Genomic DNA, 27,005 nt, shown 5'->3' on the forward strand with positions numbered 1-27,005 from the left:
TTGCCCCCGTGACCCGGCCTCGGATAAAGCGGATGAAGATGGATGGATGGATGGTAATATAGTATTTTTGAAATAATGTATGTAATGTAAGTAATGTATTGGTAATATGTTTGCATTGAAAATTTTAACATAATGACTTGATAGTAACCTCATAATAATATTTAATAAAAATTGAAATTTTACCATCTTATAATGCTGGAATGAATCCTACCTATTCCTACCTACATTAATCCTTCTGTGTAATAACATTGAAGGCTGTAAAATGCAAAAAAAAAACCAACCCCAAAAACACAACAATAAATAAATAATAAATATAATTCTCCAAATTATCAAATTATCATACATGATGGAACATTGATTCTACATAGCAATGAGAGCTAGAATTATCATACACATTCAATAAATATGCAATTCTGCTATTTTACTCTCTAAGTTACCACCACCAAGTGCTAGCAGTTTATTACAAAATGTACATATCATACATATCATATCCTGGATTTTACTATTCCATGTTCCAAATAGATTTTGTTACAATTTTTAACAGGCCTCGGAAGATATTGCAATAAGTTCTGTATATAAAGAGGCCTGAGAGAAAAAAAAAAGTAGACTTCATACTACTTAGAGCTTCTTTGTTTATATTCACAAGAACAATTTAATATTTTTGAACACTACAAGGCCACTTAAATGTCAGTTTACGTTAATGTCTCAAACCTAACCAGTGTCAGACAGAGCCTTCACAGGCTGTAACAGCAACACACTTTATGTCTCAAATGTACTGTTTCACAAGACTTGATGGGTATAAAATGTTTTGTTTTTTTAATATATTGAATATCACTATTGTTGTTGATCTTAAACCCTCAAAAGTAACACTCACAGGTGAAAAGTTATAGTACAGGGTGGGCCATTTATATGGATACACCGTAATAACATGGGAATGGTTGGTGATATTAAAGTCCTGTTTGTGGCACATTAGTATATGTGAGGGGGCAAACTCCTGAAGACGGGTGGTGACCATGGTGGCCATTTAGAAGTCGGCCATCTTGGATACAACTTTTGTTTTTTCAATAGGAAGAGGGTCATGTGACACACCAAACCTATTGGTAATGTCACAAGAAAAACAATGGTGTGCTTGATTTCAACGTAACTTTATTCTTTCATGAGTTATTTACAAGTTTCTCTTTGTTCACAGCCATTGACATGTCGAAGAGGTTAACACGTGAGGAGCAGATCGAAATTGCATTGATATCTGGTGAACGCAGTAACCGGGTCATTGCAGAAGATTTCAATGCAAGACACCCTACGAGACCACCCATCTCCCATGCTACAGTTAGCAAACTGCTTGCTAAGTTTCGTGAAACTGGTTCATTGTTGGATTTGCCACAATGTGGGTGCAAGAAAACTGTCACTAATAAAGAAACATCAGTGGCTGTCCTAGATTCATTCAGCAAGAGCCCACAGCGTAGCACTCGGAGCTGGCATGTTCCCTGAGTTTTTCCAGCAAGATGGTGCACCACCACATTATGGGTTCATTTAGGAAGTCCGAGCATTCCTAGATGAACAGTTTCCTGGAAAGTGGATTGGTCGTCGTGGGCCAGTTGAATGGCCCCCAAGGTCTCCCGATCTGTCCCCCTTACACTTTTATCTTTGGGGTCATCTGAAGGCAATTGTCTATGGTGTGAAGATACGAGATGTGCAGCACCTGAAACTATGGATACTGGATGCCTGTGCTGGCATTTCTCCTGCGGTGTTGCTATCAGTGTGTGAAGAGTGGGAGAAGAGGGTTGCATTGACAATCCAACACAATGGGGAGCACATTAAACACATTTTATAAGTGGTCAGAAACTTGTAAATAACTCATGAAAGAGTTACGTTGAAACCAAGCACACCATTGTTTTTCTTGTGACATTACCAATAAGTTTGATGTGTCACATGGCCCTCTTCCTATTGAAAAAACAAAAGTTGTATCCAAGATGGCCGACTTCTAAATGGCCACCATGGTCACCACCCATCTTGAGGAGTTTGCCCCCTCACATATACTAATGTGCCACAAACAGGACTTTAATATCACCAACCATTCCCATGTTATTACGGTGTATCCATATAAATGGCCCACCCTAGATCAAGACAATTTTTTTATGCCACAGATCCACACCCAAGGAGCAGATCATTGTTGATGTATTATTTATATGGTTGTATTAGGTTCAGAAGAAGAATGCCATAATGTTGAATGTGTAACAAGGGAACATAAACTGTAGGATGCTAAAGTTAAGCAGGTTGGGTCAGGAGCTCTGCAAGATCCTTCTCACTTCTCTTTTCCTTAAATAAAATTGGTGTTGAATTGAATTTCAACTTCACACATTCTTCCATCATCTTTTTGCAGGTTTACAAGGAGAAGTTATATGGGAAAAAGTATGTTTGGTTCCTCATTGGCTGGTATGCAGACAACTGGTTTAAGATCAAAGACCCATCCATCAACTGTACTGTGGAGCAGATGACAGAGGCTGTGGAGGGTCATGTAACTACTGAAATTGTCATGCTTAACCCAGAAACAGTACGAGGAGCTTCTAACCTGGTAAGACATGCATTATCTTATGACACAACTTTATCAGTGATGCTCAAAAAAATTGTTGAAAAAAAAATCGAACCTTTTAAAAAGCTAAAAAGAAAACCCTAAATGAAAGTATTTCAAAGCACACCCCACTTTTCAGTTATTTGTTTGTAAAAAATGTTTAGAATCATGTATGATTTTCGTTCCACTTCTCACGTGTATACCACTTTGTGTTGGTCTTTCACGTGGAATTCCAATAAAATTGATTCATGTTTGTGGCTGTAATGTGACAAAATGTGGGAAAGTTCAAGGGGGCCGAATACTTTTGCAAGCCACTGTAAAAATGATAAACATCAAATAAACTTTGAAAATCAATATAGCAAAAGCCGTAATGGTTCACTTGGGAAAATAAGTCTTTTCTGCAGTTTTTCTTGGCCTTCACTGCAAGACAAGACAGGTAAAAAAAGAAAGCATGCAGTAAAGCAAAGGCAAGGCAGAAGGATGTTAGATGCATAAAAGTGTAGAGGATGGACGTTTCGCAATCCGGTCAGTCATTTGTGTGATCCCTGAATCCATGGCTATATCATCACAAGCAATAATGACAAGAAGACTGAAATAATTTCAACAGTTAGTGTTTGTTGAATTCCCTGAGCACTTTAAAACACATAAGTAGGCCACACCTTGTGACTACTTAGAAATAATGTCACTTATGGAAAACAGACATTTTTCTATGCCTAAACTTGTTTTTGTATTAAACTTTAAGTGATTAAACAGTCACAGATTATTCTGAATCTTTTTACATGTACCATTAAAACTGTAAAGTAGACACTAACTGTCACTGTGGGTTCCCTGTTGTAAAGTCAGAGTGTTGTTTGAAACAAAAATTGTACAGCATCAAACGATTGTCTGCCAAGCCTTTTTCAAGCAGATTTAATGAAGACTCGTGGAGGTTCACTACTGAAATGACAATAACTTGCAGTGTGAACAACTTTTGTTACATATCAGTGGAAGAGCAGAACTGCAATTTTAGTACATATGCTCAGTGAAAACGTCTGAGCATGTGACCATATTGTTAAGTATTTTATACTCCCTTTCTGTTACAAGAAACATAACATTGTTTTGTTGGAATTTAACCCTATAATCCCCAATACCTTCACACAGTGCACATATTTTTAGAAACGTCATTAATTAATTAATAAGTTATTATTACTGATTATTGTTAACAAATTATTAATTATTTTTTGCCTAATAACTAAAATTCTTATAACTTAACATAGTTAAAGCTTTCATCATATACGGTGTAGCAATGATTTTAAAAATCTACAGGAAGAGGGTTTTTTTAGCCATTTTGCGTAGCCCTAGTTACTTGCAATTAGGGCTAGGCAGACATGGAAAAAAAGACAAACAGAATTAAGGTGAGGTTTGTGCACATCATGAACAATGAGCATTGTACACAAAGGAAAATGTTTTCTGTGGTATATCTGGATATAAGAATCTAACAACTTAAAATATGCCTCAAGTAAAATGCTTCAAGGTCACAATATACTTTCTCTCTCTTTCCCTTTCTCTCTCACTGACACACACACACAAACACACATGCACACAAAAGACCATGCAAAGCAAGTGAAATGATGTAGTCACTGGGCTTCTCTTTCATATTTGTTGGGGTTTTACCTTATGATCAGTGTGTCCTGTGTCTAACTATTGCTCTGTCATGGTCTCCCGTATCCAGACCTCTCAAGAGTTTCTTGCTCAGCTCATGTCCAAACTTGGGGGTAAAAATCCAGAAGAAACAGGTGGTTTCCAAGAGGCTCCGCTGGCGTATGACGCTGTGTGGGCTCTAGCGCTGGCCCTCAACAAAACCGTTGGGCCCCTTAGGGCCAAGGGTCATCGTCTTGAAGATTTCAACTATAACAACCGAGATATCACTGCTGAGATCTACCGAGCAATGAACACCAGCTCTTTTGAAGGAGTGTCTGTAAGTGCAACACTTACTGGTGCTGGAGTGAGAGAAAAAAAGTTGCAAAGAGAAAGACACATGGGTACTGTGTGAAGGGTGTGTGTAGATATAGCATCATCAACATTTTTATGCTTCTTTCAGGGTCATGTTGTATTTGATGCTCAAGGATCTCGAATGGCCTGGACTTTAATTGAACAGCTTCAAGGTATGCTACAGCAAACATGTCTACTTTCAAATAGAACTGATTGTTTGGTCTGTCCATGTCCCAATTGCCAGTCTTGGTAGCCAGGGATTGGTCCACCAGGACCTCCACATTGTACCCGACCCCTACGGTGCCTCCTGCAGGTGGTGGGCCTGCAGGAAGATGGGTCCATGTCCCTTTTTCAGGCTGTGACCAGCCGGGCCCCATGGACTAAGGCCCGGCCACCAGACGCTCGCCCTCGGGCACCCTCCCTGGGCCTGGCTCCAGGGCAGGGATCCAGTAACCCTATCCCAGGCAGGGTGAACTGTTCCCTCGATGGTCTTGTCGTAGGGGTCTATTTCATCTAATTCAAAAAAAGACATCAGTGTCACATCTTTGTATTAAGTACACAGTGGCATTCAGGATGTGGATAATATAGTCTGACACCATCTATACCAACAGATTGAAGCAGATTTATTTAAACAAACACAAAATGTCCCCATGAAGCTTGTAACTTATTTGCTTACCTAGATTTTCAGTAGCTCATAGAGTCTTCTTGTCACAGTCAAAATGCTAGATTTGATGCCATGTAGAAAATTGTGATTTTATTTCCAAAAAGCAGACTTGATTTAACAAAGGTGAGCCTGTTTATTCAGGCTGCTGACAAATTCAATCAAACAAAAAGTCCAAAAAGCAAGGCAAACCTAAATCCACAGGAACATACTGGGACAGATCACAGACATTGTCCCACCAACTTCTTACCATTCAGCTGACTCCTCAGGATTTGCCTGACTCTCTGCAGGTGCTTACTGGTTGCAGCTCTCCTAGTGGCCTCTTCATGGTTCAAATTTGTCTGTGGGATTGTTGTAGCTGTCCTCTAAGTCTGCAATGTTGCCTTCTGGTAGTGTGATCCCCTCGGTTGTAACTACCTATATTCATATATATAAACACCCTGAGGACCAGTCAGTGAAATACATCACAGTGGGGGGAAAGAAGGTACAGGTAAATACATTATGAGATAGTCAAGTGACTGAAAATGAAACCTGACTAGAGAACCAAACACAGACACTGAGAGAAACAAAAACGAAACTTTAATACAAACTGGAATTAAGAACTTAAGACTGGAAAGTCTGAAATGCATAAGGCTGGAAATGTAAATAAACAGCAAACAGAAAAACAAACAGAAGATATTTAATAATAAGCAGTACCTGAAAGTCCAAAAGCATGACAAATTGGGTCAACAACACTGGACCATCCTCTTTTCAGGATCCAGCACTGTGAAGTTCCCAATTAAACCAGAAGGTCCACTTAAAGTCACGAGATGCAATGTTTCTCCTGTTGTATGTTAAGCTGCCTACATCCTTCAAAAGGAAAGTGAGGCAGCCCACTTCACAAAATGCCAAGCATTTAATTTGAGTTCAGTTCTGGTATAATTTTGCTGTTGTACTGAAATATTTAGAGGACAAATGTCCCTATACATACTTGGCTTGTTAGTAAGGTTGAAGACACTTCTGGATCTTCATTAATTATGTTAAGAGGCATTAGAGTGTGAGCCTCCATTCTCATTCTCTCTCTTTGTCTGTATTTCACAGGAGGAAGCTATAAAAAGATCGGATACTACGACAGCACTAAAGGCAATCTGTCCTGGTATGGGAATGACAAGTGGATAGGTGAGGAACATTCATCTTCCTATGCCCCTTTGTTTCTCTGTCTTGTACTCCACCCTGCACCCTTGTTCCCCCAAATTCCTTTTTCCTCCCTCTGTTGTTACCCTCTCCTCTTTACCATCTCACTCTCTGTGGTCAAAGATTGGTGGTCAATTTGCATACATTTTTTTAGGTTTTGTTTAGCATAGAATAGAATAGCCTTTATTGTCATTGTACAGAGTACAACGAAATTGGAGTGCCACTCCCTTGGTGCAAGATAAATAATAAATATAAATGTAAAATATAAAAAGTACAATAAAATAATCGCAAGTACTCAAACAATAGTAAGTACGATATATACAAGCATGTGGGAACAGCAACAATTTGCTAAATTTTAAAAGCTCACCAGATATCCAGTTAAGTCACACCTAGATAACAACAGTTAAGCAATGTGCCACTGCACAGCACTGCTGTGCAGTGGCAGTTAGATTCTATTTATTAATTAAGCATGAAAACAAGTTTAATGCCATGACAGCGATACATTAAACAGAAGGTGGCTGCTAGAAGTCAAGTAATCTGGGTGGATCTGTGTTCTCTAATAAGCACACGGAAGATCTGAGACTGCATCCATTTCCGTTCTGCCTGCACGAACAACAAAACGCAGATCTCACAGTGGTTAATGCACTGAAAAACTGTGGAGAATGTTGCATATATATATATATATATATATATATATATATATATATATATATATATATATATATAATTCTTATATATACAAAATAAATAATAAATGAATAGAGTTAACCTCCTAGGACCCTGCATCCACATATGTGGACATCACATTTTGGGTTATTTAGACCAAAATATTGACTTTTGCTCTGTAATTATTGGGGATTTTAACATCCATGTGGACAACCCAAAGGGACTAAAGACCTGAGTAACACTCTGGGCAACTTTGAGCTGACTCAGCATGTAACAGAGGCCACACATAATAGAGGACACACTCTTGACCTACTGATCTCCAAGAGCCTGAGCATTTCAAAGGTTACTGTGTCTGATGTGGGCTTATCTGATCATTACTGTGTTTTCTTTGAAAGTAAAATCTCAGCCCACATAAATATATCAACAACAGTGATCACAAAACGGTGTATAACTGAAGACAGTAGTGAGATCTTTAACCAGGTCTTCCCATTAACACCTGACCTGTCCAAAGGTTCAGTCAATGAGCTCGTCAATAGCTTTAATGCAAAAAATGTTAAATGTAATGGACACTATTGCTCCCATTAAGGTGAAGGTTATCTCTGGAAGGAAAAAGTCTCCATGGAGAAACTCCACACTAGTGAAAAACGAAAAAAGAGAGTGTAGGAAAGCTGAGCGCAGATGGAGAAAAACAAACCTCCAGGTTCATTATGACATCTATAAAGAGAAACTTCACAATTATAATTTACAACTGAGGAGTGCAAGGAGGTCCTACTTCTCTGACATCATCACTAAAAACAGCCATAATGCTCGGGTCTTATTTTCTATAGTTGACAGGCTAACAAACCCTCCTGTGCCAGTGGCAGCTGAACTTCATTCAACCATGGCCTGCAATGACTTTGCCAAATTCTTCACAGACAAAATCCAAAAGATTAGACAAGCAGTTGGCACATCAACAGCAGATCCAGGATATGTACTGTGTCCACCGAAAAACTGTTTAAACACCATCAAACAGTTTCACCCGATTAACAGCAAAGACCTGGAGGACATCTTAGGTCAACTGAACTCCTCCTCCTGCTGTTTAGATGTCCTGCCAACAAGTTTTTTCAAAAAGGTCTCAAAGACTTTAGAGTCAGACCTGTTACAGATCGTCAACTTTTCTTTATTATCAGGTGTGTTTCCAGAACCACTAAAAACTGCTGTAATAAAACCTATACTGAAAAAGGACAATCTTGACAAGACACAAATGAAAAACTACAGGCCGATCTCAATCTCCCCGTTTTAAGTAAGATCATTGAAAAAGCAGTTTCTCAACAGCTCAATTACTTCTTAAAACAGAATAACTGCTATGATGCCTTCCAGTCAGGTTTTAGACAGAACCACAGCACTGAAACCGCTCTGACCAAAGTGTTTAATGACATACAGTGGGGCAAAAAAGTATTTAGTCAGCCACCGGTTGTGCAAGTTCCCCCACCTAAAATGATGACAGAGGTCAGTAATTTGCACCAGAGGTACACTTCAACTGTGAGAGACAGAATGTGAAAAAAAAATCCATGAATCCACATGGTAGGATTTGTAAAGAATTTATTCGTAAATCAGGGTGGAAAATAAGTATTTGGTCAATAACAAAAATACAACTCAATACTTTGTAACATAACCTTTGTTGGCAATAACAGAGGTCAAACGTTTACTATAGGTCTTTACCAGGTTTGCACACACAGTAGCTGGTATTTTGGCCCATTCCTCCATGCAGATCTTCTCGAGAGCAGTGATGCTTTGGGGCTGTCGCCGAGCAACACGGACTTTCAACTCCCGCCACAGATTTTCTATGGGGTTGAGGTCTGGAGACTGGCTAGGCCACTCCAGGACTTTCAAATGCTTCTTACGGAGCCACTCCTTTGTTGCCCGGGCGGTGTGTTTTGGATCATTGTCATGTTGGAAGACCCAGCCTCGTTTCATCTTCAAAGTTCTCACTGATGGAAGGAGGTTTTGGCTCAAAATCTCACGATACATGGCCCCATTCATTCTGTCCTTAACACGGATCAGTCGTCCTGTCCCCTTGGCAGAAAAACAGCCCCATAGCATGATGTTTCCACCCCCATGCTTCACAGTAGGTATGGTGTTCTTGGGATGCAACTCAGTATTCTTCTTCCTCCAAACACGACGAGTTGAGTTTATACCAAAAAGTTCTACTTTGGTTTCATCTGACCACATGACATTCTCCCAATCCTCTGCTGTATCATCCATGTGCTCTCTGGCAAACTTCAGACGGGCCTGGACATGCACTGGCTTCAGCAGCGGAACACGTCTGGCACTGCGGGATTTGATTCCCTGCCGTTGTAGTGTGTTACTGATGGTGACCTTTGTTACTTTGGTCCCAGCTCTCTGCAGGTCATTCACCAGGTCCCCCCGTGTGGTTCTGGGATCTTTGCTCACCGTTCTCATGATCATTTTGACCCCACGGGATGAGATCTTGCGTGGAGCCCCAGATCGAGGGAGATTATCAGTGGTCTTGTATGTCTTCCATTTTCTGATGATTGCTCCCACAGTTGATTTTTTCACACCAAGCTGCTTGCCTATTGTAGATTCACTCTTCCCAGTCTGGTGCAGGGGTACAATACTTTTCCTGGTGTCCTTCGAAAGCTCTTTGGTCTTGGCCATGGCGGAGTTTGGAGTCTGACTGTTTGAGGCTGTGGACAGGTGTCTTTTATACAGATGATGAGTTCAAACAGGTGCCATTCATACAGGTAACGAGTGGGGGACAGAAAAGCTTCTTACAGACGACGTTACAGGTCTGTGAGAGCCAGAGATTTTCCTTGTTTGAGGTGACCAAATACTTATTTTCCACCCTGATTTACGAATAAATTCTTTACAAATCCTACCATGTGAATTCATGGATTTTTTTTCCACATTCTGTCTATCACAGTTGAAGTGTACCTCTGGTGCAAATTACTGACCTCTGTCATCATTTTAAGTGGGGGAACTTGCACAATCGGTGGCTGACTAAATACTTTTTTGCCCCACTGTATGTCTGAATACAGACAGTGGAAAAATGTCAGTCTTAGTTTTACTGGATCTCAGTGCAGCATTTGATACAGTTGACCACAACATATTACTGAAACGACTGGAGAACTGGGCAGGTCTTTCAGGAACTGTACTAAACTGGTTCAAAACATACTTAGAAAACAGGAAATACTTTGTATCAATAGGTAACTTCACATCCGAGCAGACAAGTATCACATGTGGAGTTCCCCAAGGTTCCATCTTGGGACCCCCTCTGTTTAACATTTACATGCTCCCACTGGCACAGATTATAAAGAACAACAAAATAAACTACCACAGCTATGCAGATGACACACAAATATATATCACAATGTCACCAGGAGACCGAGGCCCTGTACAGGCTCTTGGTAAATGCATTGAGGAAATTAATGACTGGTTGTGCCACAATTTTCTCCAACTAAACAAAAACAAAACTGAGGTAATAGTCTTTGGCGCCAAAGAAAAACGATTACAGGTCACTAGAGAACTTCAATCCATACATCTAAAAACCACAAACCAGGCGAGAAATTTGGGTGTAGTGATGGATGCAGACCTAAACTTAGAAAAACACATTAAGACAATAACAAAATCAGCTTACTATCACCTCAAGAATATTTCAAGGATAAAAGATCTGATGTCTCAACAGGACCTGGAAAAACTAGTCCATGCATTCATTTTTAGTAGGCTTGATTACTGTAACAGCATCTTTACAGGTCTACCTAAAAAATCAGTCAGACAACTACAGCTCATTCAGAACTCTGCTGCTCGAGTCCTCACTAAGACCAAAAAAGTGGACCACATCAGTCCAGCTCTGAGGTCTTTACACTGGCTGCCTGTCCGTCAGAGGATAGACTTTAAAGTTCTGATGCTGGCCTATAAAGCTCTGAATGGTTTAGGACCAAAATACATCAGTGACCTCCTGACACAGTATGAACCTTCCAGATCCCTCAGGTCATCTGGATCCGGTCTTTTATCAGTTCCCGGAGTCAGAACCAGACACGGAGAAGCTGCATTCAGCTTTTATGCTCCTTATATCTGGAACAAACTCCCAGAAAGCCTCAGATCAGCTGAAACACTCAGTTTATTTAAATCCAGGTTGAAGACTCACCTACTCTCAGCTGCATTTGAATAAAGCACCAAATCCACACTTTTAAGCTTAAATTTCAAAACTTACACTAACTACTGATCTTATCTATTTCTGATTTTATCTGTTTTGATTTTATATACTGTTTTGTTTGTTTGTTAATTAGTTAAGCTTAAATTTCAAAACTTACACTAACTACTGATTTTATCTACTGTTCTGATTTTATCTGTTTTGATTTTATATACTGTTTTGTTTGTTTGTTTGTTTGTTTGTTAAGTGGGATTAGAGCTCTGGGTAGCTCCCCAGCTGGGTCTAGACTGGGTCTAGAGAGTATTTTAAATTCAGGGAATTTAAAATACAGGGGGTTGGGAATCGCATCTGTAACCGGAAGGTCGCCGGTTCGATCCCTGGGCTCTCTGTCCTGGTCGTTGTGTCCTTGGGCAAGACACTTTACCCTTCCGCCTACTGGTGTTGGCCAGAGGGGCCGATGGCGCGATATGGCAGCCTCGCTTCTGTCAGTCTGCCCCAGGGCAGCTGTGGCTACAACTGTAGCTACCTCCACCAGTGTATGAATGTTAGAGTGAATGAATAGTGGTATTGTAAAGCGCTTTGGGTGCCTTGAAAAGCGCTATATAAAATCCAATCCATTATTATTATTATTATTAAATTCAGGGAATTTAAAATAGAAAGTAGCTCGTCCACAGAAGGACTGGTAGCTCCCCTTACGATAAGGGTTCAGATCGCGCGAACAGGTGTGAAATGTGTGTGTTTAGTTAGTTTGTTTGTTTGCTTGTTTTAATCAATTTTAAATCATACTTTTTATTTGTTTTTGTTTCTAATGTCTCTGTAAAGCACTTTGAATCACCTTGTTGTTGAATTGTGCTATACAAATAAATTTGCCTTGCCTTGCCTTGCCTTGCCTACAAGGGCCTGATATCCACTTATGAGGATGTTATACTGCCACTGTTCTATCAAAATTCTAACAAATATCCTCATTTGTGGCTCTCATTTTTCTTAGAAACAAAAATCAGGTAAAAAAAAAAAAACATTTGATAATTCTTTGTTTTTACATTCATCGGGCCCCAATATGCCCAAATATTAAATATTAAATTAATATTAAATTAAAAATGCATGCTCTGGAAGAGTTCAGGTGTTAGGAGGTTAAACATTATTTAAAAATTGAGGTTTATGTATCATATTTACTATATTTACCACCCTAATTCCCCACAATGCTTGCTTTTGGTGCAGTGCCACCAGAGGTCCTGATGATAATGAGCCTCCAATACTGATTTTCAGCCTTGTCCCTTTCACAAAGAGGATTCTCCAGATTGGTGAATTTTAATATTATTTACTGTGGATGATGACATATTGATAGTCTTTAGAGTATTACATTGTGGAGCATTATTCTGAAACTGTTCCACAATTTGTAGACACGTTTTTTGCAGTCTAGCTAACCTTTGTTTCTTCTGAAACACTGCCTTTGTAAGATGCTCTTTTATTACCCAATCATCTTACTGACCTGAACCCAATTAACCAAATTAGCTGCAGAATGTGCCTGATACTAAATTTATTTAGTAACACATAAAACCAAACATTTATCTGGAACTTGTTACAGTTTTGTTTTTATAAGTGGTGAATTTCTTTTCATATTGGAAAATAACAATAACAACAAAAAAGATTACCTACAGCACTGCGTACCACTAAAACTGACAGCTGAAATGGAGGTGACAGCACATGCCCAGTTATGTGCACTAACACCAAAGGGGGATGCAGTTTGCTATTGCCATACAAAATGGAAGAGCATGCACATTGCATTCATGAGGGAGATGGAAGTTACACCTCTAATGTTGTTTTGAACACAGATATGTTTCACCTACCTACTTTCTTTGTCATCTCTTGAGATCGTTTTCTTCCAAACAAGGTGAATTATAATGGGGGCTAATTTGCTATCAGTCATGAATAGGGATGGGTACCGGTATCCGGTGCCATTATGGGACCGGTTCTGACATAAACGGTAGTAACCAGACCGAAAAGCAGAGCACATTTCGGTGCTTTATTTCGGTGCTTTTTTTCCTGAGAGTCATACACTTTGGATTCTAGCCAATCATTTTACCTTTCTGAGGATAGTAGGCGGGCCCAGGTACATACGTTCTTTTAGAGCAGAGCTACAGATTAAAAAGTCTGGCTGTACTTCACAGCAAAAGATGCAAACTCAGCAGCCTGCAACAAGTGCTTTAAGGTGATGCTGTGCAAAGGAGGTAACACCTCGAATCTGATTAAACACCTGGTGACGCATAGCGTTTTTTTAAAAGCCGAGAAATGCACAGTATTCCATAGCTTGCTGCGAGACCTCACAACGTGCACATCTACTGCGGGTGTGTTGCCTGTTATCGGACCCGGAGTTAGCAACATCCCCCAAGAACCTGAAGAGTAGAGTCCTGGCCCCTAGCCCTGCCAGTGTAGCAGAAATGATGAGGATGATGATGGCAGCAGCAGCCGTTTTTCTCTGCGTGAGTAGCTTAATGTTGTTCGTGTGTAATTTACGTTGAGTAGGCTAACCACGTTATTACATTAATGCACGTAAGGTGAACTAGCAAACACCATCGTAGCTACATGCGGCTGTCTTCTTGTTTGATGGCAGATACTCCCTTCACCCTGGCCAAAAAGGCTAAAATGACCAAAGAAAAAGTGGAAAACAGCTAAACATGAGAGGTTTTTAGACAAAATTGGTGTTTTTTCTATTGATTAAGCCCTGCTTCCAGCCAAGAGTGATACCATATATGTTCTATAGCTGCAGAAAAGGCAAACATTGTTATCTTTTTACAAAAAAACAGCTAAACATGAGAGGTTTTTGGACAAAGTGTGTGTTCTCCACTCTTTAAGCACCGGTTCGAGCACCGGTTCGAGCACCGTTTAAGCACCGGCACCGTTTCAAAAGTACCGGTTTGGTACTGGTATCGGATAAAACCTAAATGATACCCATCCCTAGTCATGAATAATAAATGTGCTCAGTGTCATTCGTAGCTCCTTAGGGTGTAAAGTGTAACTTTTAGACAACAAGATCATCCAAGTGGCCTCTCTCTGGTATGACAAACCTTCAAGGGAGGGCTTGTTGTATATGTTGTATTTTTGCAGTCATGCATATTCAAGTGAGGGACATCTGTAAGTTGCCAGATGCTTTCAGCAAGTGGACTTGTTACGTAATGCAGTCATGATGGGCAGTCACCCTAAGGGACATGTCTAGTTGCTCTCCTTCCCTTGCTGTCCGTCCTGTCCTTATAATTGGTTGGTGCCAAAGGTAGCTGTGGTGGTGACATGACAGAATTAGGCCTCCTTACTGTGAGTTTGTTGTAGATTGGTTCTTACGTGTCTTTGTGTTCCAGCAATGGGTATTGTACGAGACATACAGGTTTTCCCCTTGTTCCTCATGTTTGTCTCTTTCTTCTGCAAATTCTTTCTTCATAATCCATCCTGATTCATTAGTTTCTTATCTATATAAATCTGTCTAACCTGTCATTTTTCTCTCTTCTCTCTCTCACTTTTATTTTCAAGTGTTTGTTCATCTCCATACTTCCTCTTCATTCTTTCAGTCTCTTTGACAATCACTGGCTTTCTCACATAATGTAATTGTAACCGTTATGGAGCCAATTGTCATGGTAACATACTATCCTGATTCTACCATCAAGGGGCAGGGAGAGGTCTTAATGTAGGAGAACACATTTCCCAAAGGACACACACACACACACACACACACACACACACACACACACACACACACACACACACACACACACACACACACACACACAGGTAGATTATCTCCCTTCAGCAAACACACCCACTCACTTGCACAGTGCATAGTCTTTATGAGTTATGATCCTGGCTCCCTACAGTTTAGTCTTTTTACTGCAGAATGTGTATTTACAAGGCATTGCACAGAGGGTGAAAAATGCTTCCTAAAACTTTAACACGAAAACAGAGCTAAAATGAAGCAGTGCTTACAATGTAAAATGCTAATGTGGCAGACAGTTTCTTAAAGTGTATATACACACACACACACACACACACACAAACACAGTAGCTATATTTGAATACAGTGTCAGCGAGCGACATCTCTGTTTTGACTAATTGCATTTTACTTATGTGACAAGAGATCGCCCCATGCAAATATCACCAAAGGTGGAAGAGAAAAGATATTATAGGCGCTGATGTGAAATGTCTGTTTTAACCAAAAAAATATGAAAACAAAAAACGCAAAGGAAAGACACAACACCAGCAGCACCTTAATAAAATGTCATCCTCATCCTCCTCACCGCAAGCCTCATCTCGTGAACTCAAGTCAAAACTCGAACACACAGAAACACATAAACATACCTATTTATTCCTGATGATGTTGCAGTTATTTATTGTCACCAGAATAGACATGCTATGAGAGCTAGCATTACACCAGCTAATGTTAGGATTTTGTGTCCTAAAAATCACACTTTGTTAACAGTTTGATTGCATTCTTACATCATATCAGGGTGTAGTCACTAAGTCTTAAGAAGCAAGTAAGTTATTACCACTCAATTACCAAAGTAAAAACCCCTTAATATGCAAGTAATATCATGGTAGCAACAGTGGTTACAGTTGAATAATATTACACTTTTTCACACATTTGTTTATTGCCCAGCTTGAAGGCATATGTGGAAAGACCAGACCCCACACACACAGTGTGCACGGAATGTCTCTTTATTCCTTTTTGCCACACAGCAGTGTATTTCCACAGGTTTGACAAACATGCATGTCCCACTACTGCTCCTCCCCAGCACACGTCTGAAGCCTCCTTCCTCTCCACTCCAGCGTCACTAAAACAGTAGAGAGCTTGTCAGCGCATCACCACAACCTGTCCACTCACCTGCCTGGCACCGCCTCTTGAGCTCACTCTTCCACCTCTCCCCTGCAGCTGAACCAGGGACCACATCCTGGCCACAGTCCATAGTTCATATTCCTTGTCTGTACTGGCAGAGAAGAACTAGCCAACTTAGGGACAGAAAAAATGGTTCTTTAGTTAACCAGCTCAGAAACAAAGCTGACGCAGGCTCAGGCAGAAAAACTGTCTCTTGCTGAGGAAAGGATTGCTGACAATGAGAACCCCGTTTCCACCTCGAAGAAGGAACATCTTTGGAGCCGGTGCAGCAGGTGCTTCCAATGAGCAGTGTGGAATCATTGATCCAGAGTAGAGAGTAGAGAGCGAGGGACACAAAACGAGCATGAGGGACACAGGGAGAGAGAACGGGACAGACACAGAAACACAGACACACGGACACAGAAAGAGAGTGGGACAAACAGAACATGAAACGGAACAAAACTCAAAGAACTAAGAACTAGCACCAGGGCTCTCAAAACTGAACATAATAATCCCCTAATTCCCTAAAACATGAACAAGACCAAACAATGCAAAACACGTAATACAAAATGCCCAAACAAACTCAAAACAATAGGTCAAAACTCAGGACTGTGACAATAACTACAATTAAAAATGTATATTTATATGTATCTCTGGAGGTCTCCACCGGGTTGGTTAACTTTTCAGTTGCTGATAAGTCTACCTACGTCTGACAATTTCAATAAATCTGTTTCCAGTAGCGATTCCCTGGCTGCAGCTGATAGCAGGGGTACTCTGAACCTTTGAAAGTCCTGAAAGCCAAAAAAACCCCTTCATGCTAAATATTAGGTCCGAGTCAAACAAAACTTTCCAACAATGCTTTATCATTGCCAGTTGTCATTTAAAACCAGCCTATTCTTGTGACTTGTAGCCATAAGGTGCAAACAGTCCTTATTTGCTGTTGTTATATTTTTCTAATAACATTCTACTATACTAACTAGTAACATGTGAAAAAACTATTCTGTTTTCGAGGGGTTGTCTTGTTATTACCTTTCCAGTGCATCTTTTGTTACTGTGATTTGGACCAAATCAGGTGAATTGGATTCATAATGTTACTTTGCAAATCTGGGAAAGGACTCATGAACAACGTGGAAATCAGTTAATAAAAAAATAATCCAGACATTTAGTCCAGAGCTGCATTTCTGTACCTATTAGTGCTGGTTGCAATGTGAATGGTAAATTAACCTTGCCAATGGGGCCACATATTATGTGGCTGTGTGTGACTCACTACTAACATTAATGGCTCTTGGAGGATGGGCTTTGCTAGACACTAAACTGACAGGAGACCAAACACTGGCATGCATTTAGCATTTCTGCTCTGCTAATTAGTTTCCCCTTGATCCCACTTGCTCATGTCCTTTGTTGCCTAAAGTGTTCTTAACCTTCATGTTTTGTGTGTCTGTTAGGCTCTGGACCTCCTGCAGACCAGACAGTGGTCATTGAAGAGTTTCGCTACCTGTCTCAGAAGCTCTTTGTGTCTGTGTCTGTCTTTGCTGGGTTGGGAATCCTTCTGGGAATTGTCTGCCTCACTTTCAATATTTACAACAGCAACGTCAGGTACAAAAACTCAACTCTTCTTTCACTTTGTACTAATTATATAAACAATAGAGCAAATACATTTTTTGTTATGCAAGAGGCGAGATACTACCCACGCAAGAGCTATGCAGAAATGGTGATGCTGAGGAAGAACCAAAACATTTAGAAAGCTTTTTGAGTCATTTGAAACAAGTAAACAAGGACTGACTGAGAGTTACTTTGTTTTGAGCTGCAGTAAAAATAAATCAGCTAAATCTTTTGTTAATATTCTATGATATGACACAAATTAAATGTCATATCATAGAATATTCTATAAGTACTCTACAAGTAGTCATAGAAAGGGTAACATCATTGGAGACAGTGTGCATTGTGTTGCAAAGAATCATTTTCGCTGTCTGTGTCAGCATTTAGTTCAAACCTTTATGAGGTTTCGTTACTGCTCAAAGCACCAGAGGGTTCACTTTTTATTGACTATGAGTATTCTAGTGGAATACATCACAAATTCCACTGAAGGCCATGCATTCTTTGGTTTGTGGTGAAATGCATTTTAAAAGTAATCATCCCAATACATACACTATGTTTCTACTTGCTTCTTTAAAATAACTGTTGGTGCTGTTGCTCCAGGTACATTCAGAACTCTCAGCCCTACCTTAACAACATGACAGCAGTAGGCTGCATGATGTCTCTGGCTGCTGTCTTTCCTCTGGGTATTGATGGCCTTCATGTCCACAGGAAGCAGTTTCCTATCATCTGCCAGGTACACTTTTAAAGTTGCATCTAACACAATGATTTAGCTAAAGACTTTTAACACTGATGATTAATTTCCTAGTGCTAATTAGAATTATCGTTCTTTACTGAACGGCAACTACAAAATTCAGAAAATGAGTGGCAGGTGGATAACACAGGACAGCAGGAGTGGAGCAGAGCAGGTTAGCATGGTAAGGCATAGGCTGACAATCAGAAGTAGGGCTGGGCGATATGGCCTAAAATCCATATCACGGGATAATTTGAAGCATGTGCGGTAACGATATATATCGCGATATATTATTTTCTTCTGTATAACGTATTTTCCACACTTAAAATCCTTTAATTTTCTCAAAAATCGAGAGTGTGCCTTATGTATGAATTTTGGTTGTGCTTACTGACCTCGAACCAATCTGTTAAAATCTGTTAAAAAATGTTCTAATACAACTTTGGTAAGCCGCACTGCTTGATGGATTGTCAGAGCATTACGGCTGCCGTAGTGAGGAGCTTCGCGGAGTAATCTGGGTCCAAAACTCCTTCCGCTTCAAGTCCCAAAGTCAAACGAACACTGAGACTTAAAAATGGAGTTAGAAGTTAACAGGAAGTTAGCTCGCTAGTTTCCACCGAAACATGACATACCATGTTCTGACTGAGAGATTTCTGAAACTAATTAAAACGTACAGCTCTGCTACCACTTCCAATATAAATGAAGACAGAAAACTAAACAGCAGTGGCGTTTGCAGGGTTACTGAAGTTCGACTACCTGGTATATAATGTTGTGCTACGTGATTGCTAGCGACACAGCTATGTTAGCATAACATTAGCACAGTGAAGCTGGAGGATGAACGCCAATTTTTTTTCCACTCGATAAAAGTTAACGTGAGGGATTCTGGTGGTCAGGGACAAATGCAATCGCATAGCAGGATGCTATACACGGGCCAAACGTCAGTCAGGAGAACAACTGAGATTATTCATCCACAATACAAGGTTAGTTATTAATATACTGCAACAACATGGGAATAGAGCAGCTGCAAGAGAATTCAACATTAATGAATCAATGTTACGGAAGTGGAGGAAGCGCAGTTTTTGGCTTTCCCATATTTCTAAAGTGCTTCATCTCTTTGCTATGACTGTCGACTGGCATAATTTGCAGATGATAATGGTTGTAACCGCTGCGATGCTTTTGACCAAACAGGCGCAGCTTGATGACATCATCAACATGCGCTATCGCGATGGAGCGATATAGTCAAAATCTCTATCGTTGGCCAAATTTATATCGTTTCTATCGTATATCGTTTATATCGCCCACCCCTAATCAGAAGGCAGACAGAGTAACAGTAAGTTTGTCAATGGGAAACTGAAGCAGAAGTAGCTAGGAGAGACACAACTATGACGGCTAAGACAATATGGTGGTGCCCTCCTGTACCATCCAGGGCTTGATGAGGTTATTCAGAGCAGGTGGGAGGACAACTCAAGCAGAAGGATTCGGCCAATAGGTTGACCCTAGGAACCCAGAACTCCACCTAAAAAGTGAAAGATTCTCATAAGAAGTGAGAGAGGAACAGAAAAAAAATAGCATACCCAGATCATGACACCAGTTAGACTTGGAAGTAGAGCAGGGCGATATGACCAAAAATATTTATCACGATATACATTTGAAAATTTGCGATAATGATATAACTGACGATATAATTGGCACTAGAAAAATTACTTTACAACTCCACAACTTTATTAGTGCAAAAAAACCCATCAATGTATTTTCACTTAAACAAGCAGCTGTTTTTTATGTGCATTAAAGTTATATAAAATGTAACAGTGCAAATGCAAATTCCTCGCTGACAGTTTAACCAAAAGGCATTTCCAGTGGAAACTGGCCGACATATCCTCAGCATAACCATGTAAAATATCCACAAAACTTAAAAAGAGGTTATACACACACAATACGGTAACATTATGTTGAAGCACAGTACGTATCACTCCGCGAGGCTCCGCCTACGACAGCCGTAATGCGCCGACAATCCATCAAGCGGTGCGGCTTCGTAGCTCAGCAAAGTCGTACTGAAACATTTGACAGATTTTCGAGCGCCGTGTACATAAAATAGTTTCCAGGTCAGTAAACACAACCAGAATTCATACATAAGGCACATGGGATTATAAGGGGAACTGTCGAGTTTCAGAAAAATCAAAGGATCGATTTTAAGTGCGCCGTATTTTCCAAACAACACAGTAATAACGACGGCCCGCTAGCATGCTCTACCAAAAATAGTGCTTTGTTGTGTATCTGACGGACAAAGGCTAAACCAGTTCCACACCACTGAAGTTGCAGCATTTTTACAAACCAGTTCTGCTTCATCCGTTTCATTCAACGATCCACTTTCGCTCTCCTGATTCTGCGTCGCCGCCATGTGCGTATGTAAACAAAGGCACTGCTCTTGTGTGTTTTACCCATATTCTATCGCGATATTTCATTTTCCTATCGTTGCCCAAAATTACACCGGTATTACCATGAACGGTATGATATAGCCCAGCCCTACTTGGCTGGTTGTTGTATAAATGAATTGGCCTTGACAAATTCTGTATCAACGGGACAAAAAGATAAAGCAACTAATTGTTCTGTATTTTGAAGTCTTCAAACTATTTCAGATTTCTTTAAGTGGAATGAAAAACAGATATTATCCTATAGTAAAACATTGTTACTCCTTCCTCCCTGATGAGACTTTGACTTAAACTTTTACTCTTCCTTGTGATGTCAGTTGTCTGACTTATTCTGCCCATAGCAGGCAGGTCACCACTGCTCTATCACAGAGGGTTGTGTACAGGATTGACAGCCTCACAGAGGGTTTTTGTCATTTCAAACTCAAACAGGGCTTAATGATGAAGAATGACTGAAGAGCTTATTTGATTCATCTACTTGATATATTAATCAATGTAATCTTAAAACCTTTCATGTCTCTTCTTCTCCACTAGTTTCGCCTGTGGCTGCTTGGCCTGGGTTTCAGTCTTGCATATGGCAGCATGTTCACCAAGATCTGGTGGGTTCACACTGTCTTCACAAAGAAGGATGAAAAGAAGGATAAGAAGAAGGTAAATGAGACAGGGAGTTGAAACTTTACATTTGACAGCTCTTTGAATTTGAATTATGGGACTTTATGCAGTTTGTTGAAAAACTAAATACACTTGTACAATACTAAGAGCATTCCAGTGTTCTACTGTAAAGTCAAATGGGAAGCTGCCTGTTGACCACAAATCTTGGCTGTAACCGCACAATTTGCACAAGATTTACTCATTTGCGCATGGAAACATTCAGGGTAAAACTGTCAGACTCATAACACCACCTAAATTTGTTCTTAACCACCATATGTCTTTTTAGTTAATCAGATTCATTGCAAGTCCACAAGCACATGTTCCCTTCCTGCAATCGTTATATTGTCTGCATACCGTCACACCACTTCTCTAAATCTCTATATCTCTGGAAACATATTTGTCTCCAGTTTAAGCTGAGAAAGTGGAAAAGTCTGCATTGCCAAGGCAAAGAAAGCAAAGCGATTCTGACTGCAGGAATTGAAATAATAGTGTGGAAGAAGTAAGCTAGCAACGTTTCCATGGGACTAATTACCATTAACATTACCATTACCCCCCCCAAATAAAGGCTGAAATAACAAGTGTGTTTAATATTATATTGCTGCTCAGTTATTAAAGAGAAAATATTGTGTGTTATTTAAAAGTGTGACTTTTAAATAACACACATACTGTGACTATAGTAGAAACAGAGATTAGGGAAAGGATTCTGGGCTTGTTTTTTTTTTTCCCATTAATAGTGTACAGACCCCTGAAATCCCAGTATGGATGTAGTTGCAGACAAAGTAAAGTTTAACTAGTTAATCTTAGAAATAGGAAGAAGAAACCCTAAACATAACTTACACATAGTAGACATAAAGAACAAGATTTATTCTTCAGTTAATTTAAAATATATATATTAATACCATCCTTTTCTTGACCTTTTCATAAAATGAAACTTTATTTTCTAATGAAAATGTCACAATGGACCGAACAGACTCAGGCGCAGACACAGCTCTGAAAACAAGAGTTCACGAGTTTATTTACAATTTTCACCAAGGTTCAGAATATATACAAGGTGTGGGATGGGATGGAGGGTCCAAGGCTCCGAGGGATGAGGGAAAGGGAATCCACACATCTCCTTCAGCAATCTCATGTCCACACTTCCTCCGCTCACACACACTCCTCTTCTGCCACTCACACTTTCGCCTCTTACGCTCCAGCTCACACTGCCGCACTCAGGGATCTAGGAACAAGGTTCACAAACTGGTCCTGGTCCGTTTTCTATATACAGAAACGAGTATTAATACAAGCCACAAATACACAGCGACCAAAAATTAGATTAAGATGGGGCTGCACAAACTCAGGTTGTTCAACAGCTCTGCTATGAGACGCTCACGGCCTCAAATAGTGGCCAAGGAGACAGGACTAATAAGCAGCAGGAAGTGGCAATCAGAGCAGGTGTGTGGGCCAAAGGCGGGAGCCCAATAATGAGCTCCGCCCAGGCAGGCAGGAGACAGCGAGGAGAAGAGAAACCAATAAGCATGACCTGCCAAATGCATCCATGATTCTGTTTGTTTGTTTTTGTTTTGTTTTTTGTTGTTTTTAAAATGGTCTGTCTCATAGCATCACATTTATATGAGAGAAAATCGCATCCAAGACTAAGGTTAGGTTGAGCAATCTTGGTTTATTCAAAAAACAGTTAATTTGGTTATAGGACACGAATTCTGGGACAGACACTTACTACCACAATCCGTTTCCATTGAACGGATTTAGGGATGGTTTAATGGAGTGGTGCATTCAATTTCCTGGAGAGTTAATCTGAGAAGTTAGCTGCACTATGCTCTACACTGGAAGGCCACTGGCAATTGCCGTCTAATAAACAAACATGCTTGTATTAGATTCTGTAGAAATACATGGAAATGTGAGAGTCTATTTTAAGTTAATAGAAAGTGTAAATAATATTTCAAGTAGTGGCAGCTCAACAGCTCTAAATGTAAAACAAAGAAAAAGAGTATCATCAGTATGGTCCCTTTGTCTCTTCCCCTGCCATGACTAAGTGCTTAGAGGGTAGAAGTCACATTGCCCAGCCTCGCCCCCCTTAGTTCCTCTTCATGCCCTGTCTCCGCAGTCTGATGCGTAATGTGTGAAGAGTCCGGGCTGTGAGGATTATGGCAGTGGTGACTTTTCCCAGGAGAAGCTGGGACCCTGTTTACTAGAAGGTTTTAAAATTTCTGTACTTTTAGGTGACAGGAGACATGTGGCCTGGTCAAAACACAGAGAGCTGCACTCTAAAAGATCTTTAAACATAGTAAACATAGCTTGTGTGCCACAGACTGCTCCCAAACACGAGGGGACAAGTAATACCTCTAAAACACTTAAGTTGGCTTTATTAAACATTAGATCTCTAGCTGGGAAAACATTTTTAATTAATGATTTAATCACTGAGCACAGCCTTGATTTTATGTTTTTAACTGAAACTTGGTTGGACCAAAGTAACAGTGGAGCTGTTCTCATCGAGACGACCCCTAACTACAGTTTTATCAGTGAGGTCAGGGCGAGCAGGAGAGGAGGAGGGGTTGCTGTCTTATTTAATGAATCATTTCAATGTAAGCAGCTATCTCCTGGAAGTTTTCAGTCTTTTGAATATGTGGCTTTACAGCTGAAGGCCCCATCCAAAGTTGTGTTTCTTAATGTTTACAGGCCTCCCAAATACTGCACAGACTTTTTTAATGACCTCAGTGAACTGCTGTCTGTGATCTGTGTTGATTTTGACTGTGTAATTATTGCTGGGGATTTTAACATTCATGTGGACAACCCTCAGGACAAAGGGACTAAAGACCTGAGTAACACTCTGGGCAACTTTGGGCTGACTCAGCATGTAACAGAGGCCACACATAATAGAGGACACACTCTTGACCTACTGATCTCCAAAGGCCTGAGCATTTCAAAGGTTACTGTGTCTGATGTGGGCCTGTCTGATCATTACTGTGTTTTCTTTGAAAGTAAAATCTCAGCCCACACAAATATATCAACAACAGTGATCACAAAACGGTGTATAACTGAACACAGTAGTGCAATTTTTAACCAGGTCTTCCCATTAACACCTGACCTGCCCAGAGGGTCAGTCAATGAGCTCGTCAATAGCTTCAATGCTAACATGTTAAATGTAATGGACACTATTGCTCCCATTAAGGTGAAGGTTATCTCTGGAAGGAAAAAGTCTCCATGGAGAAACTCCACACTGGTGAAAAAAGAAAAAAGAGAGTGTAGGAAAGCTGAGCGCAGATGGAGAAAAACAAACCTCCAGGTTCAATATGACATTTATAAAGAGAAACTTCACAATTATAATTTACAACTGAGGAATGCAAGGAGGTCCTACTTCTCTGACATCATCACTAAAAACAGCCATAATGCTCGGGTCTTATTTTCTACAGTTGACAGGCTAACAAACCCTCCTGTGTCAGTGGCAGCTGAACTTCATTCGACCATGGCCTGCAATGACTTTGCCAAATTCTTCACTGAAAAAATCCAAAAAATTAGACAAGCAATTGGTACATCAACAGCAGATCCAGGATATGTACTGTGTCCACCAAAAAACTGTTTAAACACCATGAAACAGTTTCAACCTATTAACAGCAAAGACCTGGAGGACATCTTAGGTAAACTGAACTCCTCCTCCTGCTGTTTAGATGTCCTGCCAACAAGTTTTTTCAAAAAGGTCTCAAAGACTTTAGAGTCAGACCTGTTACAGATCGTCAACTTTTCTTTATTATCAGGTGTGTTTCCAGAATCACTAAAAACTGCTGTAATCAAACCTATACTGAAAAAGGACAATCTTGACAAGACACAAATGAACAACTACAGGCCGATCTCAAATCTCCCGTTTTTAAGTAAGATCATTGAAAAAGCAGTTTCTCAACAGCTCAGTTACTTCTTAAAACAGAATAATTGCTACGATGCCTTCCAGTCAGGTTTTAGACAGAACCACAGCACTGAAACCGCTCTGACCAAAGTGTTTAATGACATATGTCTGAATACAGACAGTGGAAAAATGTCAGTCCTAGTTTTACTGGATCTCAGTGCAGCATTTGATACAGTTGACCACAACATATTACTCAAACGACTGGAGAACTGGACAGGTCTTTCAGGAACTGTACTAAACTGGTTCAAAACATACGTAGAAAACAGGAAATACTTTGTATCAATAGGTAACTTCACATCTGAGCAGACAAGTATCACATGTGGAGTTCCCCAAGGTTCCATCTTGGGACCCCTTCTGTTTAACATCTACATGCTCCCACTGGCACAGATTATAAACAACAACAAAATAAACTATCACAGCTATGCAGATGACACACAAATATATATCACAATGTCACCAGGAGACCGAGGCCCTGTACAGGCTCTTGGTAAATGCATTGAGGAAATCAATGACTGGTTGTGCCACAATTTTCTCCAGCTAAACAAAAACAAAACTGAGGTAATAGTCTTTGGCGCCAAAGAAAAACGATTACAGGTCACCAGAGAACTTCAATCTATACATCTAAAAACCACAAACCAGGCGAGAAATTTGGGTGTAGTGATGGATGCAGACCTAAACTTAGAAAAACACATTAAGACAATAACAAAGTCAGCTTACTATCACCTCAAGAATATATCAAGGATAAAAGATCTGATGTCTCAACAGGACCTGGAAAAACTAGTCCATGCATTCATCTTTAGTAGGCTTGATTACTGTAACAGCATCTTTACAGGTCTACCTAAAAAATCAGTCAGACAACTACAGCTCATTCAGAACTCTGCTGCTCGAGTCCTCACTAAGACCAAAAAAGTGGACCACATCAGTCCAGCTCTGAGGTCCTTACACTGGCTGCCTGTCCGTCAGAGGATAGACTTTAAAGTTCTGATGCTGGCCTATAAAGCTCTGAATGGTTTAGGACCAAAATACATCAATGACCTCCTGACCCAGTATGAACCATCCAGATCCCTCAGGTCATCTGGATCCGGTCTTTTATCAGTTCCCAGAGTCAGAACCAGACACGGAGAAGCTGCATTCAGCTTTTATGCTCCTTATATCTGGAACAAACTCCCAGAAAGCCTCAGATCAGCTGAAACACTCAGTTTATTTAAATCCAGGTTGAAGACTCACCTATTCTCAGCTGCATTTGAATAAAGCACCAAATCCACACTTTAAGCTTAAATTTCAAAACTTACATTTAACTACTGATTTTATCTACTGTTCTGATTTTATCTGTTTTGATTTTATATACTGTTTTGTTTGTTTGTTTGTTTGTTTGTTTGTTTGTTTGTTTGTTTGTTTGTTTGTTTGTTTGTTTGTTTGTTTGTTTGTTAATTAGTTAGTTAGTTTATTTGCTTGTTTTAATCAATTTTAAATCATGCTTTTTATTTGTTCTTGTTTCTAATGTCTCTGTAAAGCACTTTGAATCACCTTGTTGTTGAATTGTGCTATACAAATAAACTTGCCTTGCCTTGCCTTGCCTAGATTGAATTGGCCTCAGTTAATGATGGATTATTGTTTTCACATCCAGTTTGGTCTAGTCTACTTATGGCTTCA

The 27,005-nt window shown here is 40.0% G+C and overlaps 1 protein-coding gene across 2 annotated transcripts in view; it reads left to right on the top strand.

The window, feature by feature from the left end:
• Positions 1-27,005, top strand: part of gabbr1b (gamma-aminobutyric acid (GABA) B receptor, 1b) — a 115,444-nt gene that overhangs the window by 55,771 nt on the left and 32,668 nt on the right. For both annotated transcript variants that reach the window (XM_085378101.1, XM_085378100.1), the window contains exons 6-12: positions 2,381-2,572; positions 4,281-4,526; positions 4,650-4,713; positions 6,282-6,359; positions 17,497-17,647; positions 18,251-18,383; positions 21,338-21,454. In XM_085378101.1, the coding sequence (XP_085234227.1) occupies positions 2,381-2,572; positions 4,281-4,526; positions 4,650-4,713; positions 6,282-6,359; positions 17,497-17,647; positions 18,251-18,383; positions 21,338-21,454 (981 nt within the window). The remainder of the gene's footprint in view (positions 1-2,380; positions 2,573-4,280; positions 4,527-4,649; positions 4,714-6,281; positions 6,360-17,496; positions 17,648-18,250; positions 18,384-21,337; positions 21,455-27,005) is intronic.

Source organism: Diplotaxodon limnothrissa, linkage group LG18 (assembly GCF_057381915.1).
Source record: "Diplotaxodon limnothrissa isolate DT_005_m linkage group LG18, D_limnothrissa_male_GT1.1, whole genome shotgun sequence".
Lineage (NCBI taxonomy): Eukaryota > Metazoa > Chordata > Actinopteri > Cichliformes > Cichlidae > Diplotaxodon > Diplotaxodon limnothrissa.